At 45.6% G+C, this 20,987-nt stretch overlaps 1 protein-coding gene across 6 annotated transcripts in view; it reads right to left on the bottom strand.

Annotated features, from left to right (window-relative positions):
- Nucleotides 1–20,987, bottom strand: part of ADAMTS17 (ADAM metallopeptidase with thrombospondin type 1 motif 17) — a 317,548-nt gene that overhangs the window by 129,521 nt on the left and 167,040 nt on the right. For 4 of the 6 annotated variants that reach the window (XM_057494727.1, XM_036878662.2, XM_036878664.2 and 1 more), the window contains exons 11-12: nt 7,551–7,655; nt 6,331–6,476 (exon numbers count right to left, since the gene is read on the bottom strand). In XM_057494727.1, coding sequence (XP_057350710.1) covers nt 6,331–6,476; nt 7,551–7,655 — 251 coding nt within the window. The remainder of the gene's footprint in view (nt 1–6,330; nt 6,477–7,550; nt 7,656–20,987) is intronic. The other 2 variants (XM_036878663.2, XM_036878665.2) reach the window with 1 other exon arrangement.

Raw genomic sequence — 20,987 nt, 5'->3', positions numbered from 1 at the left:
ATTGATGCACTTTCCTCTATGTTCTGTCTTAGTAAAGATGTTTAAAAATAAGCAAACGAATAAGGTAGAGAGGCTTTGGTGAGAACCTGGATATGTGGAGAGAAAGGTGAGTTCCTCCCTGAGCTCCCGCAGGAATGGCTCTGACCAGAGTGGGGCCCCCAGTACCTTGGGGAGACCTCAGTGCAGAACAGGCAAGCAGCAAAGATTTGCTGAGATAAACAGGGTCACACAGTGCCTTTCCCTGGGAGCAGACGATCGTGTAGAATCAATGTGGGAGGAAGAGAAAAACCCCAGCTGAGTGGCGCTTTTTCTTTCTTTGCTCTGCTCTATTCAGTGAAGACAGACAGGATGATAAAGTCACAACAGCATTCAGCTCCGCTCACCATTCAGAGATGGGGAGTTTTGCAGGGAGCTGGCTGTCCCACCCACCCGAGCATGCCAGGAGCTGATGAGCAATCAGGGCACAGACACAGGGCCTTAGAAGTGGGGTAGGCCTTCTGGGCAGCAAACACCCTAGTGTCCAAGTAACACATGCAATTAAAGCTCAAGTGCAGGAGACTGAGACTGTTTAAAAGTGTCATGTGAATCCCAGGTCACTGGCAGGCTGAAAGCACGCATACGGGGCTTTCACTGGGAAGCAAAAGCAGTTACAGGCATTCGGCTTCCTTTCCTTGGGATCTTAGGAGGCTGGCTGGCTTTTCGCATAAGACTATCCCAGCCTTTTTTCCCCAGGTAACCCCCACTCCCCAGCGCACAAACACAAGCCCCCTGATGGGGTACAAGAATTTGAGTTAGAGACGAATTTTCTGCCTTGCAGTCTTTGGTAAAAACTGCCCCCGACAGGCAAACAAATTATGGCAGGAGAGAACAAGCCTAGGAAGCTGAATTGAAAACACGGATGATCCCCAAGGCCCTGATGTCAGCTGGCAAGAAATAAAAATTCGAATAGCTGTAAAGACCAAGAGTAGAGAAAAAAAGGTTGGGGGGTGGGGGGAACTCTCTTGCCAATATTTTTGGACAGTGAATAAACCAGCTGCAGAAGACGGGAAAGGAGCCAGGAATATAAAGTGAAGGGGGTGGGGAGAGGGTGGCGGGGGCTTTCCAAGTCTGAGATGCACATGGCAGGGGGATTCGGACACATCCTTAGGAAATCTCAGGGCTGCGAGCCTGGTGATCTAAGGAGTGAGCTGGGGAGAGGATGTTATGTCGGTCAGAGCTTGGCTCTGGGGCGGCGATCAGCTGTGCTTCCTAAGAATCACCCCATCAGGCCATTCTGCAACTGCAGGGGGACGGCTGCCGCACAGACTTGGTAAAACACCGTCTGCATCCTGCGTTTCCCAGGAAGCACTGGGGCTGTGGCTAAAATGCCCGCCGAGGCCCTTCTCTTCGCAGTCACCCGAGGTGGTTCCCTAAAGGTGAGGAGTCATGTAGAAACCACCGGGGGAAAAGAACCTGTCGTTTTTGTTCAGAACAGGGAGTTGCAGAGACCAGATGGATGATCAACACATAAATATAGAAGCAAAAATACATACTGTTTCTGTCCCTTGGGATAATTAAACAAGGCCAGGTTCCATTTCGGAGTTGTTCTTGAGAAGGTGCTGAGCACCTCTGGCGGTGAGCTACCATCTCGCTGGGGCAGGACGGGCACTGGGGGAGGTGGTCCCCTGTGCAGGTGGCCCCAGACGAGGCTGTTCACAGCATTGGGGTCTCAGTGAGGTGAGATGGTACCAGGGAAGGGACCTACCTAGTAATCCACCTTTTTGGCATAATAATTTACAATAACCTTTGTGTTTCGGCAGGGGGAAACAATATTAGGTGTGCATGTTGGGACCCTGAAGAGCAGACGAGGCCAAAGTGAAAACAAGTGAGCGAACAAGAGTAATTGAGAATCGTTATACGACCTGTGACAAAAAAGGGTGCCAACAGAATATGTAAAGCAGGCACCCCGCCTTATATGAAGTGGTCATGGAAGGAGACCTGCCCGAGAAGATATTACCAAGAAACCCAAAAAGGGGAAAAGGCTAGGCGGGAAGAAGGGAAGGGGAGCCAGAGAAGGTCCAGAGGTTGGAGCCTTAAGAACAGAAAGGAAGCTCAGGCCTCCTTGTAGGGGAAAGATAAGCCCACACAGAACCTATAAATGTGACCTCAATTGGAAAGAGGGTCATGGTAGATATAATTAAGTATCTCTTCATTATTAGTAGGCATCACCCTCAATTAGGGTCAGCCCTAAATCCAATGACAAGTGTCCTTAGAGAAGAGAGGATGAGAAGACACTCAGTGAAGATGACCACATGGAGGTGGAGGTGGGGACTGGGGTGGGGTGATAACCCTAAAAGCCCAGGAATGCCCAAGAATGCCCAGGAATGCCCAGGAATGCTGGTGGCCACGGGGAGCTGGGGGAGGGGTGTGGTGTGGATTCTCCTTCGAAGTTTCGAGAAGGAATCCATCAGGCCAACACCTTCACTTTGGACTTGTGGCTTCCAGAACTATGAGACAGTACACTTCTTGTTGTCTTAAGACACCAGGTTGTAGTAATTGATTAATGGCAGCCACAGGAAATGAATACAGAGGCCATGGTCAAGAGTGTGGATTTTATTCTTGACCAGGAAATGACTGAAAGGGCTGAAGCAGGAGGAGGTATAACTGGATTTATGCTTAAGCGGATCCCTGGCTTTAAATGGAGAATGGTTCTGGAGGAGAGAGAGCAGGTGGGAGGCAGAGAGTCTGTGCTGACAGTCTGAAAGGAGGCTCCCCAGCTGGTTCTGCACCTAGCCTGCCACCTGCCTGGCTATGTGACCTTGGGCAAGTTATGTAACCTGTGATTCAGCTTTTAATCTGTACAGTGGGGTAAAAGAGAAAACCACTCCCATGCACAGCATAGATGATTTACTACACGTAAATGTCTGGAGGGGCGCTGGGCACATGGTGAATGTCCACTGTCTTTGCCTTTCTCACTGTGATCAGATGTGGAGAAGGAGCTGAGGGGACAAAAAGACCAGTGGGAGACCAGGGCTTTGGACTCAAGCAAGGAACGCAATGGAGGGGTGCCATTTCCTGAAAAGGGGTGTGGGCAGAGAGGAGAGGTCACAGTTTAGGAAGGGCTGGGTTTGAGGTGTCTTGGGAGAAAACGAAGGGAAGTTGATGGGATTATCTACGCCCCCTGAAGTTGGTCTGGGACTTCATGTTTTTGCTTGTCACTGTGGCCTACACTTAGCAGGGTCCTTGGCCTGGAGTTAGGGCCCTGTCGAGGTTGACTGAAGGCAGTGTGCTGGAAAGGCATCACGGAGAAGGGGCACAGGGCCCGGGACGATGAGAACATCAGCATTCTCTTTCTGATAATTCTCCCATTGCCCTGACCCATGGCATGTTGCTGGGTAACGGAGGCTGAACACAAAGACATTGCTCTCAGGGATGCAGCAATGCTCATAACCATCTGGTGTGAGGAGAGCCACAACCCCTCAGTAGCCTATGTGCAGTGGCCTTACAAATTTCCCCACTTCTCAATGATAAGACATAGGGAGAGGGGCAAGAAGAGATCAAGTTCATGACCACCACTGGAGGGGAGGGGTGCCAAAGTGAAGGAATGGAAGACTATTTTTGTAACAATTTTGGGGCTTCCAGAACAGCCTCTCTTTGGGGGCCACTGGCTTGGAGGGATGGGGTGAGAATCCAGCACGTGAAATCCCACAGCAGCCGGGCCAGGGAGGGTATGTTAACTTGGCTCGCGGAAATAGGGGGTGTTTAGGAGCCAAGCATCGCAAAACACCCCTGTGCTGTCCCAGAGCAGCTGGCAGGGCAGAAAGCACCTGGAATGGGGACAGTGGGTACAGCTGAGGCATGCGGGGGATGCCTTAGCCAATGTCATCTCAACAAAAAAGACAGAAGCAAGACCCTTGAAAGTTGCACCTAATGCATTTGTTCTACATTGACAACATCTTACACTTTGAAGGGTGACTCTTACCTAAACTCACTCCAGTTGTCAACCATCTTGAGACCCAGGGTCCTTCCAGATGCTTAAGAGTTCTGATACCCCCCCGCACTATGATATTACCGGGCATCACCTGATGTGGAATGATATAGCTTACCCGTGCCCAGTGACAGATCCTCGGCCAGGGCACTTGAGCTCATGTCACAAACTGGGAGCACCCGTGACAGCCTGGCCTGTGAACAGTGCTCTATACTTACCAAAGCCTTTCCATAGACATGGTCCTGCTCTGGGCCTCAAGATGGCCCTGTGTGCTAGGGGGCACGGCATGGGGGTCTCATCCCTGTTCTTCTGTTAGTGCCAATATGGAGAGGGGCTGAGGATTAACCATGGCACATGTACTTTACATACATTCCTATGAAGTTCTCCATTTTTTTCGATGGAGAGGCAGGTAATAGCTGCCAGCCGCAGCAAGGAGTGGTGCTGGGATATGAAGCCTCGTCTCTCCTCGAAGTTGAAGTCCGGCTCTTCCCACTATACCATGCCAGCCCCTCTAATGGGGGAAACCAGGGCCCAGAGGAGAGAAGGGGCTTCCTTGAGGTCACATGACCCAAGCAGCCAGGCCCGAATCTCAGCTGATTCCAAACCCAGAGCCCCCTTCTCGGGGCCAGTGGTGGAACTGTTTTAACTTCCTCACAGAGCAATGTAAACACTGAAACCAGTCTCTGTTAATTTCTCATCAGGTAGCTAAACAGGGTTTCTAAACATCTACCCACCCGTGATGGGTAATTTTATGTCAACTTGGCTGGCCGTAGGGTACCAGATCAAACACCATTTCTGGGTGTGTCTGTTAGTGCTTCTGGGTGAGCTGGCATTTGAACTGGTGGACTTCATAAAGCAGATGGTCCTGCTCAACATCTGTGGGCATTGTCCAATACACTGAAGGCCTTAAAAGAACAAGAGGGGAAAGGAGGAAGAATTCACCCCTTTTTTCCTGCCTCACTGCCTGAGCTGGGACAGTTCATCTCTCCTTCTCCTGCTCTGGGACTGGGACCGACACCATCGGCTTTCCTGGACTTCAGGTCTTCAGACTCGGACTGAACCACACCGCTGGCTGTCCCAGATCTCCAGCTTGCGGACGGCAGATCACGAGACTTCACAGTCTCCACAGTTGTGTGAGCCAATTCCTCATAATAAACACACACACACACACACACACACACACAGAGTTCTGTTTCTCTGGAGAATCCCAACACACCATCTATGATTTGAATTAAGAAGTCACTCCTAAGAGATTAAATACCTACCTATTATTTGTCAGGCACTCTGTTGGGTGCTGGAAGGAAAGGTTTTAATAAGACCAACTATATGATGCCAATTCTTATAGCACTATCAGAATAAAGAAATAGTTCTTGATATGGACTACACTATAAGCCTAAATTTTCCATTAATCTGGAGGTTCTAAACCATGGCTGGCCATTGGAGTCACCTGCGGAGATTCAAAACATCTGATTCCTCGGTCCATCCCCAGAATTTATGATTTAATTGGTCTGGGCTATAGCCCGGGCCTGAGGACTTTTAAACACAAGAGGGATTTGTTAATTATTCATCAACATGACTTAACTGTGGATATAAATCACTTCTTTTTAATCACTGACTTGCTCCTTTTCAAAATTAATGTGATGCAGCTAATGGCACATGAGACATAAAACAGGCTATTTTAGGAAATGTTAAAAGTAGGAAATTTTAAGAGAAGGGAAAAGCCAGTGGTGAAGGAACTATCATCGAGCACAAAAAACTTAGCCCTGAGCTTTCTGGAGCAAATGTGTAAAGGCAGACAAGAAGGGACCTAGTGGCCTCACAGTCCATGAAAGGGGGCCTATGAGGTTAAAAGGTCACAAAAAACAAAACTATTTTCTGTCAGAGTCCTAAGAGGACAGGTGAGAACTACTTAGATAAGAAGACAGCTGAACCCACAGATGTTTTGTGACTCATTAACAGCCAGGCTGCTCCCAAATCAGCTAACAGCCAATTGGGAGGTCGGCCCTCTTCCGGAAGGCCTGCAGGCTTCCCTGGAATGACCCTTGACTAAGGACGCCTGTGAAGCAGGCCAGGAGGGATTGTCATCCAGCTGTCTCGGGAAACTTTCCTACCAAGGGCCATACAAGCAATAAGGAGCCAGCTCACCCTGGGACTTCTGCATCCATATTCCCAGGAAGAGCTCTGTTGAAGCTGGGATGCCATTTGACAAACACGATCCTGGGCCCTTGGTGCAATTTCATTTTCCTTAAGCTCAAATTCTCACCAGGAGATGCATCCTGCTTTGTATCAGGCAGTAAGAGCCACAGTTTAGAACCTCAGTCAAGGTAACCCCCAGAGAAGGCCTATGGTGAAGGCGGACTTACGGGGGGTTGTCACATTTCCTCTGCCGGAAGCGGGCTCCCGTCCCACACGTCCGGCTGCACATGCTCCAGGTGCTCCACGGACTCCAGTCTCCGTCCACATGCTCCGGGATGGGCGTCTTGCTCACACAGTCCCCTGCGCGGCACCACTGAAACACAGTGGGGCGGGCCGGGGGCCCCAGGGCACTCAGCTCCCGGGAAGCAGACCTGCTTACTCACCATAAAACTGCACTTTCCTCCACATGAAAAACACCATGTCACCCAAAATCACTTTTTGCAATTTACATAAAAGTAGACTGTTTCAGGGTGTTCATGCTCGCTACCTCTAGGGACATTCCTTACCCACTCAGTCTGACAGCCACATCCCTTGGGGGTTTGGATTTTGCCCTAAGCTTCCACATGGCATGTGCTCCATTGGGATAGTCTAAATTCCCAGAGAAGGGATCAATCTACATGGCTCATGGAGAGAGCCTGAGCTTCTGCAAACTTTACTTCATGTGAGTGCATCTCTGGAAGGCAGCATTTTCTGGCCCTGTGGTTTTGAACTTCAGAGTTTGGTTTGGTGCTTGAATATGGCACAGCCAGCTCCATTCACATTCTGAGTCCATTTTGGCTCTTTCTGAGGATAAGGGAAAGCCAATCCTCAAAAATCAGAATTTTCCAATGCGTGTGGCACATACTCTGGGGCATGAGAGGTGATTTAATGATTCTCAATCACAGCATCTCTTCAGTCCTTGCAGTGAGACTAAGCAGAAAGTCTCGCTATGTGGCTACTGGCCACAAATGCCTCTCCTCTCTAACACCTACCAATCTCTCCTATTAGTGAAGGTCAGGTTACAGGCTCAGGTTCTTAACCTCTAGCTAGAATGGGATAACATGGTTCTCATTACATTCATTTTACAATAGTGTTTTGTGCAATGCAAGTGATTCTATTTTTCCATTTATGGTCCACTGATGTAAAACTTTACCTTTTAAGTAAATTCACTTACGTGACAAAAAGGAGCTAATTTAACAAAAGATATTAAGTAAATGATTTCTGTATCTTACAATTTAAAAGGGAGAGAGGTGATGTAGGTGCCTCTCTGTGCCCACAGTGGGCTCCATGAGCATTTCTGGGGTGGCTCGTGACTCCTGATTACAGCGCAGACCACCTCTCAGGAGACGGGCGCAATGCCCAGAAGTCATGGGGCTGCCTGCTGTGGGTGGCGGGAGGCAGGGATTACCTTGTCTGCCCCACACTCGGTGCCGTCCAGGGGAGGGTCCAACTTGGTCTTGCAGGACGTATCTCCTTCCACCAGGCACCACAGTCCAGCGCACATCAGATGCTGCTGACAAGGGAAGGAACATAATTGCGGAGAACATGCACATACCCAGGCCGTGGCTGGGGTGGGAAGGTGGGGCCCAGTGACCGGTTTGGATTTGGGATTTGAAATATGAGGGGAAGAAGGAGGGTCATGAATCTGGGTGTCAAGAAAAAAAAAAAATAGATGCATTATTTCAACTGGTTCATTCAGTCCAACAATAGTGTGCATTTACCCCTAAGTGGGCTTCTCTCAGTGGGATTCAGGACAGCAGTTTCAGCATTAGCTGCTGAGGGCCTAGGAGGTGTTCAACACAGGGCCAGGCTGGTAGCATAAACAGACACCTTCCCCTTAATGGGAGGAGGGTATAAGGCAGATACCCATGGGCTGCACAGGGCACACAGGAAAAAAATCTCACAGCCCAGCCACCTCAGGGAGAGCTTGCTGGAAGAGGCAGCTAGCTCTGAGCTGGGCCTGGAGGGGCCTTACGCAGGCCCACAGCTGAGAGCTGCCCAAGGCCCCCCATGGGGTTAAAGAGGCAACCTGCAATTCTCCCTGTGGACACCCATTATCTAGCTTAGCTGAGTTTTGTGTAATTTCTTATACTATTTCACCTAATTAAGAGAATTTCTTAACATGCACAACTTATTTCATATACAATTAAAATAGTTCTGCTAAAACAAGAAAGAGTAGGCATTTAAAAACACAGACTCCCATTTGTATGAATAGGAAACTTGGACGTGGACAAAGTGCTCAGAATGAGACAATTTGTGAAAATAACGGAAGCAGACACAGCCGGTGTCCTCCCCGCCTGCCGGGTCTCCCTGCAGGACTCAGGGCAGACGGACAGCAGCCGTCTTGCCAAGCCTGCCTGCTGGAGGCCACTCTCTGGCCGGGGGGCAGCCCTCGTCCGCAGGGACGGGAGCTGGATATCCTGTCTTGCTGGGTGGGATGACCCTGAGGCTGGCTCCACACGTTTCTCAGGGCGTCCAGGTGGATGGCCCCTTGTCCCCATGGTCCTCTGCCCACCAGGGCTCCTTCTTTGACTCCCCCTCCCCCGCCTCACTTTCCTGCCCCCTCACGGTGCTTCCTGGGATCACTTCCCAGATAAACTACTTGCACCCAAATCCTCGCCTCGCGGTCTGAAAATTGAGAACAGATGTACTTAAGGCTTGTTTAAAGACGCAGTACTTCCAAGATGCCAAACCCAATTACGGTGAAAAGGCCTGAGCTGGAGTGGGGAGACATCGTCCTCCAGGGCATGGCTGGGGGGCCTGCAGGTAACCTCCAGGCAGGGTGAGGGTCGAGGGTCTCCACACGCAGCTCAGGGCAGTCCCAGCGGGGCTGGCCAAGGTCTGTGCTCTGCGCAGTTCAGAGGTCTGCTGTTCCAGGTAATCTCAAACATCTGCACAGCATACACGGGCAACCGTGCTGCCTGAAGTCAAAAGATTTTTAGAAGTTGAAGGGACAAAAATAAAGGTGAAAAGGGGAAGGAAAGCAGAGCTGGAGGGACTCTGACAGCTATGAAAAGCCCACAGAAGCTCCTTCTCGTTTTTCAGGTATGTTGGAGTTGCTCATGCCCCTAAAGAAGTTGATGATTCAAGTGGAATATGTGCAGTTGGGTTCAGAAAAGCCCCGAATTCCCATTATTGTTCACCTCAATGGAATGGTAAGAAGACGAGAGCCTTGAACTCAGCACCAGCTGGTCCCATAAAGACCAACTACACCTCATTATATGTTTGATTCCCTGCACTGTGACCCCAGAGTAATGTGAGAGTGTGGTGTCAGTGTGTGGACACGTGTTCAGAGCCCAGGCTGAGCTGGGAGGTGCATTTACGGGGTAGCAGTGTTGGGATTACGAGAGAGAACTGCCCCATCAGGACAGAGAGGAGGAGGGCAGGCAGAGCTGTTTATTATGCACTTTATAGACAGCACTTTCTCATTAAACTTTTCTAGTCATCAGAGAAAAGGAGAATGAGGTCAAAGACTTCTTAAATAGAACACCAAAAGTACTCACCATAAAGGAAAAAAGTCATCAATTTTTCTATATTAAAATGAAGAACTTGTTTATCAAAAGCCAACAGTAAGGAAGTGAGAGAAGAGAGTTGCAATACATGGAGAGACATCTGAAATGCATGGAACAAACAAAGGATTTGTATCCAGAATATAGGATATAGGTAAAAAAAAAAAAAAAAAACGAAAAACAAAAACTCCTGCAGAAAATTAAGAAAAAAGACCCAGAAGAAAGATAAGCAAAAGACTTGAAAAGACACTTCACCAAGAGGCTCCCTATACACAAAGGATGGCCCATAAACATTTGAACAGGTGGTGCTCAGTGTCTTTAGTCATCAGGGGAAGGCAAGTTAAAGCCACTGCTGGATACCTCTACACACCCACCGGAACGGCTAGCGTGAGGAAAGGGAGAAAGCCAAGTGTTGGCAAGGATGTGGTGCGGTAAGAACTCTCTCAAAATGATGATGAGATTCTAACTTGGTTCCACTACTTTGGAAAACTCTTTGGCAGTCCTTATGAAAGCTGAAGACATGGACATTCTCACAGCCAGCAATTTCCCTCCTAGGTGTGTGTCAAACAGGAATGTGTGTCTGTGTTCAACAAAACCCTTGTCAGGAATGTTCATCACAACAGTATTCATATTAGCCCCAAAGGTGAAAATAGCCCAAATGCCCATCCACAGAAGAACAGATACATTATAGCCTATCAGAACAGTGGAATACTGTATGATTCCATGTATATGAAGTTCAAAAACAAGTGAGAAAACTATAGTATTGGGAAGCAGGATACCAATTATCTTTTGTTCAGTTTAAAAAACATAGACAAGGAGAATAAGCAGAAAAGATGACTTTAGAACTTCAGCCTCTGGCCCCAGCTCAGTCACCAGCAATTGCTCTGTGTGCCCAAGTCAAGCCATTGACCTTCCGTGATTCATTTTCACTACAAGACAATGGGTGAGCCACACTAACACTGATCAATGTGATGCCTTATAGATGGAAAACTGGCATTCGTGTCATGCTTTGCAAATGACAAAGTGCTCTGACATCTGTTTTCCTGAGGCTCATAACAGCCGTGGGAGGCAAGTAGGATGGAACTTACTCTGTTTTGTTTTGTTTTGTTTTCAATTTTTCTAATGAGGATGCAGATGTTTATGGAGGTCAAGGGCTGCAAGCTGGATCAGAAAAAGGACAGGACTCCCAAAGAAAAGAGCTAAAGGAATAACAAAAAGTATTTGAATATAAATTCAAGACCCTATCCTCAAGGGAAAGAAGATCTCAGTCTCAGATTGAAAAGCAGAAGCCCTATTCTAGGAGAGATAGTAAAGAATGATGAACACAGAGGCATGTCCTGATAAAGTTACCAGATTTCAGAGATAAAGTAAAATATATTTTAGGCAGCCCAGCAAAAAGATCAAGTCACCAAAAATGGGAAAAGGTATCATGCTACATGCAGCGTTGTCTACACAGCACTCATTGCCAGGAGGCAGTGCAGCAATGCTTAGAAAGGCACAAGGAATGCATATGTAACCCAAGAAGTTTCTAGCAACTGTTGCTCAAGTATTCAAGCAAGAGGAACATTCTTGAACATATAAAGAGCTGAATCCTCTTTTGGAGGAAAGACTAGATGAATTTCAGCCAACAAAGAAATGAATGGAAACACCATGGCAAAAGACTAGGAGTGCGCACTGAGCAGAGGGTCAATGGAATCCAACGTGGGGAGAAAGCATGAATAATAAAAAAGAAAATAACCAATATGTAGAGAAAAGTTTTAACAATGATCAGTGATCACTGAGCTTCATTCTACCTGCCTAAACTTGAGAGGAAATGATTTTCTAAGGATGTTTAAATTAACACACCCATTTTTCAAAAAAAAACTAAAAATGTATATAGACTATTTAATACAAAGACCTGGGGAAGATTGTCAATGAGCTACTCTCACTGAAAACCTCTGGCCCAGATGGTTTCTTAGCACTATTTTTTCACAGGGGATTCTGCTTAACCTTTAGGGAATAGATAACACCAATGCATTCAAACTGTTTAAGAGCATAAAAAGAAAAGAGAAGCTTTCCCCAATTCTTTATATTAATCAGTGTAACATTGGCACCAAACTGAACAAGTGGAGGAAAATAAAATTTATTTCAAATTCATTTATGAACACTGTTTCTAAAATCTTAAATAAAATTATGTGGTACAGTAAAACTAATACACCATGACCAAGTGTGGTCTGCTCCAAGAATTCAAAGATAGTTCAATATTAGACTGTCCACTAATATAATTCACCATGATAATAACTCAAAAGAGAGAACTTACCCAGTCTTCTCTGTGGATAGTGAAGACATTTAATAAAATTTAATTACATCTTATAAAAGCTCTTAACAAAATAAAATATAAACAATATTTATTAATAAATACTTCCTTAACTTGATAAACTTTATCTCATGGGGAAGCATCAGAAACATTCTCATTAAAGTCTAAAAGAAGAAAATGAGGCTCATTATCACAACTGTTATTATTATTTTAGGTGAGAGAAAGAATTAGGGGCTAATATGGAATTATGTAACAAGGAAACCCAGATAACTCAATTAAAACACTATTATAATCTCTATAAGAGCTCAGATGGCTGTGCATAAAATTAAGATACACTAATCATAGTTTGTTATATAGAAACTACAACTAATTTCAAAAATACAATAGAATAGAACGTGCTATTAAAATAGGGGGAAAATCTATAGGAATAAACAAAATAAGACACTTGTAGGATCTATGTAAAGAAAACTTTAAAATTCCCCTGAGCTAGGGAGAGAAGACAGCTAGAATGGATGTAAAGGAACAATATATAGACTCAAATATATAAAGACATATATTTTTCTGTTAGTCTATAAAATGATGTAACTCCTTTTAAAATACCAACACAATTTAGAGCTAAGCAAGCAGATTCTAAAAACTAACAAGAAAGAACAGCCAGTAAGATTGTGAAATGGTCACCAGTAGAGTAGCCCCCTCCTGATCTGCAGAGGGGATAGGTTCAAGAGTCCCAGTGGATGCCTGAAACTGTGGATAGTACCAAACCCAATATATAGTGTGTTTTTCCCATATATTTATAGATACCTATGACAAAGTTTAATCTACGAATTGGGCAGAGTAAGGGATGAATAACTATAATAATAAAATAGAACAATTATAACAATATACTGTAATAAAAGGTATGAAAGTGTGGTCTCTTTCCAAATATCTTATGGGACTGTACTGACCCTTCTTTTTGTGCAGATGTGAGATGATAAAATGTGATGAGATGGAGTGCGGTGAATGATGCAGGCACTGTGACACAGTGTTAGGCTACTACTGACCTTCTGATGATACATCGGAGGGAGGACCATCTGCGTCCAGACTGTGGTTGACCACAGATAACAGAATGGCAGGAAGTGAAACCTTGACATGGGAACAACTGTAATAAGACGTATCAGCCACACTGCCTCAGCAGTCTCTTTCTCGATAATACATAACCCCAATCTAGTGATGAGAAAATACCAGACAGACCCAAACTGCAAAATAACTGGGACTCTTCAAGTGTCAAGGAGGTCACGAAAGACAAAGAGAGCCTGAGGATTTGCCACAGACTGGAGGAGACTGAAGGAGATGTAACAAATAAGTGCAGAGCGAGATCCTGGCACAGAAAAAGGACAGCAGTGGGAAAACTGGTGGAAATGGAATGGGATTTTAGTAATACAATTGCACCAAGTCTAATTTCCTGGTCTTGATAATGGTACTATGATTACGTAAGATGTTAACATGGGGAAACTGGCTGAAAGATGTTTACTTTCCATACAGTTTTTGTAACTCTTGTTCAAGTCCAAAATTACCCACACAAAAAAATTGAAAAACAACACAATCTGTAGTTGAAAAATAAAGAATGGAGTGACTCTGCTTACACTGGTATTGCGGACCTCTAACATATTGCTAAGACATAAAAAGCAAGATGCACAACAGTACGGCAGTATGCTAACATTTGTATGAAAAAGGAAATCTATAAATGGTTCTACTTTGGATTTTATACCTTGTATGCTTTTTGCTTATCCAGGAAATAAAATAGTTCTGAAAAATCACACTGATAACCAAGCATCTGTGACAGACACACTCTTTGCTACAATTATTTAGTGCCCACAATGCACATTTACGAAGTATTGATGGTGAGTTTAAAAACAGCAATGTGGCTTTTCCAGAGTGAATTCTTTCTCTTCATTCTTGATGCCACTGCCTTGCTCAAGCCCTCTTCTGCTCTCTGATTGTTTCCTGACGACCTTTATGACTGCAATCTTTTTCATGCCCAATGTGTCAGTGCCATGCCGTACTAGAGATGTGAAGTGGCTGGTGAGCATGACCTATGTCTGCCCTCACAGAGCTCAGTCCAAGAACCTGAGCTGAAATAAGCAATCTTAACAGAGAGCCATGAAATCAGCCTCCGTATTATATTCTTCAAGGCCAACTCCAAAAGCCTGTCCCTAGGGAAGACTTCCCTCCTTTCCTCCATACCCATCAGTATTCTAAGAGCTCTCTGACCTAGCTGGTCCTGCCGCTTGATGGTCCCGTGTTATTCACTTCCTACCCCCTGCCCCCATCCTGAACTCCTGGGGGGCAGCAGCCATCTCATCACCTTCTCATCTCATTAGCTGGCACACATCCAGCAGGACACAGTACATACCCAGAAAAGAGGTGCTGAATGAACAAACGGATGAGTGAATGCATTTGTAAGTAAGGTAATGCACAGCTTCCAGAAAGTGAGGGAAAAGCTGACCTACTCTAAGCATTTACAAGCCCCTGCATCAGGCTAAGCACTTTACCAGAACTATCTCATTACTGCTCACAACAACCTTAGGAGACAGAAACTATCACTATTCACACTTTGCAGATGAAAAAATTGAATTAAGTGACCTGCCCAAGTTGCAGAACTGGGACCTGTCCTGACTGCCGTGCACATACTCTTATATACTGGTCATACTGCCTCTTGACTGGTCTCCAACTTCCTCTCCCCACCTCTGTGGCTGTGATCATGCATCCTCTCCATCGGCCAGGCATTATCTCATGTTTGCAGTGGAATGGAATGCTCTGTTCCCTCCGCCTGCAATGTTCTATTTGCAAGCACCGCTCGGCAGCATAATCCTTGGCTTAAATGAAATGTTGTACATGAAAACAGTGTGGAAGCAGATAAAGGTACAGCTGTTCAAGCCAAATCAGGGGTGGGAATCCCCAGACTCCCTCAATTCCCGACCCAGCGGCAGAACTAGGACCCTCATTAGACAGAGATATTCTCCTGGAGGAAAGGAATAAAGGGGAATCATGTTTGTAATAAGTTACGGGATTGTTTCTGAGCTGGATTTTAAGCTTTTGGTTAAATTGTGGAGTTATACAGGAGTTTTATAGGAAAAAAAAAAGTGAAATGAAGTCAGATGGGAAAGGAAAAAAAAAAAAATAACAACAAGCAGTGGAAAGCGATTGGTCCAGGGCAACGAGCAAGGAAAATGAAACAGCTGTCTGGTTTTAACATCTGTTCCCCCAGTGGCTACATTTAAGGTTTGGTGAAAGTCATATCAAGGACATTTCCCAGAGTCCCTCAAGGCACCGCATGGCCAATAAACCAGGGACCAGCTTCCCTCCCGGGAGTCCAGTGGAAGAGAGGAAGGTCAGAGCTCCTCAGAAGAAAGGCACTATTGTTGTTGCATTCAAGGCCTTGCCATTTTTCTTCAACTCGTGGGGTCCCTTTTAAGGACTGTGGAGGTTATTTTGATCCTCTTCCTCACTGCGCACCCACAGAGTGTTGGGGGAGCAGCTGTTACTCCAAACAATGCTGAAGGGAATGGTTATGTGAAAACCCTCAGAAATGTGCTGCTGATAACACAAGCCAAAAGGGAGATAAAATAAGAGCTGGAGGAAACATTTTGGAAAAATCTGGATCCAAATTTTCCACAAACACGACTGCAGTCTGAAGACCTTCCCCAGGCCGGCATGCCAAACCTCCTTCTGGAAGGCTCCCCGAGCCCTGAGTCTGGCCACTCCTTCCCATGGTCCTGAGGAGGGCAGAGACTGTCACCTGGCGGAGGCCTCCTGGGGCTGGGGGTGTTGCTGTGTGAAGGCAGGGCCAGGGCACCTGGGCACTCAACTGGCAAGGGGGGTGGGGACAAGAAAGGAAGGACAGCACACAACTTGCGAAGTCCGGAGCACTCTCTGAGGAGGCAGCCTACTGTAAACTCTCAGACACTTCTGGAAAATTGGGGCCATCTGCTGCCAAAGTCCAACAGTTTTGAGAAAGGCTGCAGATGCCGGGCAGGAAGCTGAGACGGAGGCAGACACGACAGCTTTCAGCCCCGTGTCCAACGCAGCGTCCTGCCCCTCTCAGAGGGGCAGGGCGAGGCTCCAGTTCAGCCAGCCTCCCACCCACGCTGGCCAGGATTGCAGCATTAAAGGGGCAGGTTGCTTTTAGATGAACTGTTCCCAAACCCAGCTGAGCTTGCAAATTCCTGGAAAGCTGTATAAGAAGAAAAATACCTGAAACCCATTCCCCTGGAGATTCCAAGGCAGATCTGGAGCGGGGCACAAAAACTTGGGACATTCCCTGGAGGAGGTTCTAATGACCCAGCGGAGGTTCTCATGGTCAGGGAAAAGAGCATTGTTGTGCCAAGGGGGAATTCTGACACCTTGAGCTTCCTGGTTGCCACAGGGATCTCCAGCCAGCAAGATGCCCATGAGAATCTCCACGGGGCTTGGGAAAGGATAGAAAGAGGCTTTCCAGCCTGGGGGCGGAGGAAGTGCACCAAGGCAGGGATCCCAGATGCTGGGGAGCAATTCCTGGGGATTGCAGGCGGGTACCAGGAGGAATGGCGAGGACAGCACAAGGGAAGATGCAGAAAAGAAGGGCCCACCAGCAGGACTCAGCTAAACAGTGTCTCCTCTACCACTGGCTCCAGGAACCCACTGATGGAAAAAATGATATTGCCTAACTTTTCTTTATTGAATGCATGTACTACATGCTAAGTGCTCCAATTCATTTGTTACTTAGCCCTCATAACAACTCCATGTCTACACAGAATTTTCTTACTTTGCAGATAAGAAAACTGAGGCCTAGAGAAACTTATGTAATTTGCTCAAAAGGTAGAGGCAGGGATATGACCCTAGGAAGCCATCTCCTTAACCACTGTGTGATATGGACAGCACTGCCACTGTACTGAAAGGCTAAGAGAACTAAATGGAAAAGAGCAAAGGAGTGAACATTTGGTAGGTAAGAATACCTAAGACTGAACTGCCTATTACCATTCTAGACACTCTTGCCTTCCTGAAACCATTGGCTCACAGTTTTGGTGCTCAATACTTAAAAAAAAAAAAGGTAATGTATGCACATCTCCGTCCATTGCAGATGCCCTGACACATAGGCACACCTTTGTTCAAGACAACCGATGAGGCTGGTGTGCATCACCTCCCAGCACTGCACATGGGGCACTCACGCATGGGCTTCCAAGCAAAGAGGGGGGATGGTTGCCCAGCAGCAGGCAGGGTAAGGGGTGAGTGGTCATTACATAGCACCTTTCAACTGAGAATCTCCAGGAACTGGGGCGATGGGTGGGGGACAGATAAATCTCTTTCTTGTTAAGGCCGTAATCACCACCGGAATGTTGCCCTAACCGCCCCCTCCTTGCTGCCATCTCCAGTCACAATCCAACACTCTCGCTTCCAGCTGACAATACCTACTTTTGGCTTTCTTGTCCTCTGTTGCACCTGGCAGACTACCTGAGCGTCAATAGCTTTAAAGTCTTGTTAAGTAGTGACTTTGCTTTGCAGTGGCTTTGCTGACAGAGACAGGAGGAACTTGTAATCATAAACAAGATGGATTGGGCTAATTGCGTAAAGTTCGTTTCTCCTTTCTAATAAATATTTACCATCCAGTGTTTATAACTTTTGTTTGGACTTTCTTGAAATGCTTTATTGAATTAAAAACATCACATTACCATTGGCTAAAAGAGGAGACAGCTATATTTGCCAGTAACTTCTGCAATAAATGCCAGCTATTGATGCCAATTTTTTTTGGTAGTTCATATTTCCATGAGCCTTTGCAATACCAGCATTCTGCAGACAGACACGAAAGCTGCAGTGGTGATGGTGTGAGCACCTCCAGAGCCCTAGAAATGAAAATGGACGATCCTTTTTCTTAGGTCTCTGGTATGCAAATATTTAAGAAGGCAGAAGCTTGGTTAATATTTGAAGTTAGGCTGCTCCCAAGGCAACTGCAGCATGTGTTTCTAAAGCTATTTACCCTATACCTTTGAGCAAGGAAATAACTTTTAATTTTGATTGGTCTTAAAGTGGCTATGGACTGTGAGTGCCAAAAGAACACACACAGAAATCTAGTCAGAAGAAGGTGCTGTATTTAAAATTCCACCTAAAGAAGGGTAAAAGCCCACAGCAGGCCAGCATTTCCTGCTGGGGACAGATGCCAGTCTGCCTCTAATCAGAACTTAGCCCCTGGCCTTGGGCTGTGAAGCATCTGGTGGGGACTTTGAACTCTGAGAAGAGTAATATTTGTCAAGGCATAATTACAAAATCCACAAAGTTACCAAGGAAACAATTAAATTCAAATGTAATTCAAAATGCAGAAAAGAAGACATTGTACTATAGTCATATGCGTTCGTCAACATATTACCTAAGATCTGGACCTGGGTCTAATAGCCACTGTAATGGTGAAGCAGTGGTGAGCATAAATGACAGTGTGAGATAGTGACTACAAGCTGTCGTGTGGTATGAAAATACCTGTGATTCCTAAGCATGGGACGGGTCACGGGTACTGCTAAGACTGCTGTGGCTGAATGCCGACATTCAGAATTGAAGGGACAGGCTAGAGAAAAATAAAGATGTAATCTTTTTCCTATCCCTGTTAACAAATCTTCTGCAATTGATCCACAGACCCTCGTTGAGATCCCCTGCTTTAAAACAGTAACAGTGATGTGTCTGTCCATGAGAAATGTGATTCTCTGAGACCCCAAGCCTCTCTACCTTCTGCCAGGGATAAGCTTTTGGTTCTCATAAGAGGCCCCAGCAAAATGAAAACTCAGCCCACCGGTAATCACAGTGGTCAGGCTTTTTCTCAAAAGGTAACCTCTGCAGTTTCTCTTCTTTGTATTTTTATGGTCTGTATTCCAGAAAAAGAAAAAGGCAATGTTCAACTCTCCAGCACTGGTGTGTGATGTGGTTTTATTCCCTTGGCAGTGTCCAACCTCTGCTACATTTCATTGTTATTCTCTTTTCTGTGATAGGCTTCAGAAATTTCTCTAGAAATTATAAAAGATACCCATGCACCCCTCGTTGCTCATTAATGCCTTTCAAGCTGCCCCACTACCCCCCAAGCTCCGCACAGGAATGCCAGCTGGGGAGCTTGCCAGTGAAGTCCTCACCACCAACACAGTCTTTGGGGGAACCCAGGACTTGGGAACACAGACCGTTCCCAGTTGCCAGGCATTAATGTGGTTTTTAAGAGAAGAGATTCCTCCAGACTCTTGGAGCTCCGTTGCCCTCATGATATTCATCCCCCTACAACTCCTGGCTATGAGTGTTTTTCTTTCTTTTTCATGGCATCTAGTAAGTAGTACTTTTTTCTCCCTATTAAACAGGGCCAAACATGATTTGGAGAATTTTGCTGAGAATTCTGCATTACAGTTCCCTGTGAAATAACTGTATGTCATGACGTCACTGGTGTGATGATTGTGGACTAGGCAACTGGTGCTGTCCATTCGGAGATATGGGATGGGCACTGGGGCTGCAAGAAGACCCACATCTAAACCGACTATGTTATGGACCCTAAGGATATATAAATTGTACCAGTTTCTTAGCAGAATGGAGTATAAATGACTATAGGCATTTACAATCCATCCTTATACAATCTACTTCATAATACGATTAAGGGATCATAAGGGTAAGTAATACATGATCACATTTTATTTCCTTTGTTGCCTTATTAGTCTATAACTCTATTGTGTTATTTATTAGTTGATTTACAGTCAATACTATACATCTTTAGCATGGTCTGTCTGTATGTGAAAATACTCACCTCAAATGTACAAAAACTTTACTACAATATTACTACTAACTTTTCTCTTTTTCTGGCCTTTGTGTGAATATTACACATCTTACTTTATCACACGCCATAGACCCTACACTGCTGTACTTCTTTCCTAGGGCAAATCTGTAAGAGTTTCCTAGTGCTGCTGCAGCAAACTACCACATGCTCAGAGGCTCAAAATAACACACATTTATGATCTTACAGTTCAAGAAGTTAGAAGTCCGCAACCAACCTCACTGGGATTAAGTCAAGGTTTTAGCAGGGCTGGTTCCTTTGAGTTGCGAGGGGAGAATGTTTCCCTGCCCCCTTCCCAGCTTTTCAGAGGCCACCTGCACTCCTTGGTTTCGGGTTCCTTCCCTGCACCATTCCCACCTCTTGTTTTTTGTCCTACTACTACTACCCATCCTGATCTCCTGTCTCCCTCTTACTAAGGACCCTTTGGGTGGTTTAAGACCCACCCAGATAATCCAGAAAAATCTCCCCACATCTCAAGATCCTTAACTTTATCACACCTGTGAAGTCCTTTTGCTACGCAAGGTAAAGCTCACAGGTTGGGAGGAGCACAGCATGAATATCTACCACGACTACATTCTTCTTAATTATTTTTTGTTGCCAAACAGTTGTTTAGATGATCAATGATCCTTTAAAGACACGTGTGTATAAACACATTGCACATTTACCCAGTTAGTTACCACTTCCAGCATTCTCCACTCCTTCATGTAGATCCATGTTTTGATCTCCTGTCATTTTCTTTCTGCCTGAAAGACTCCCTTTAATATTTCTTACAGCATGGCTCTGTTAGTGATGAATTTTTTCAGCCTTTGTATAACCAAAAAACTCCATCTCACCTTCATTTTTGAAGGAGATTTTTTTCTGGGTGTAGAATTCTAAGGTGACAGGTTTTTCTTTCAGTCCTTTAAAGATGCTGCTCCACTGTCTTTTGGTTGTATTGTTTCTAATGAGAAACATGCTGTCATCTTTATCTTTGTTTATCTGTACATTACTTTTCTTTATACCTCTGGCTCTTGTTTTCTTCTTTATCATTACTTTCCAGCCCTTTGATTATGATGAGTGTTGGTCTCAATTTCTTCCCATTTCTTGTCCTTGGGGGTTCACTGACTTTCTTGGATCTGTGGGCTTATCATTTTCAACAAATTTGGGAAAAAATTTTCAACTATTATTTCTTCAAATATTATTTCTGTCCTCTCTCTCTTGCTCTTTCTCGTTCCCTTCAGGGGCACCATATTT

This window comes from Manis pentadactyla, chromosome 18 (genome assembly GCF_030020395.1).
Source record: "Manis pentadactyla isolate mManPen7 chromosome 18, mManPen7.hap1, whole genome shotgun sequence".
Lineage (NCBI taxonomy): Eukaryota > Metazoa > Chordata > Mammalia > Pholidota > Manidae > Manis > Manis pentadactyla.
The sequence above is the reverse complement of the archived record's forward strand: the minus strand, read 5'-3'. Positions and strand labels throughout refer to the sequence as shown.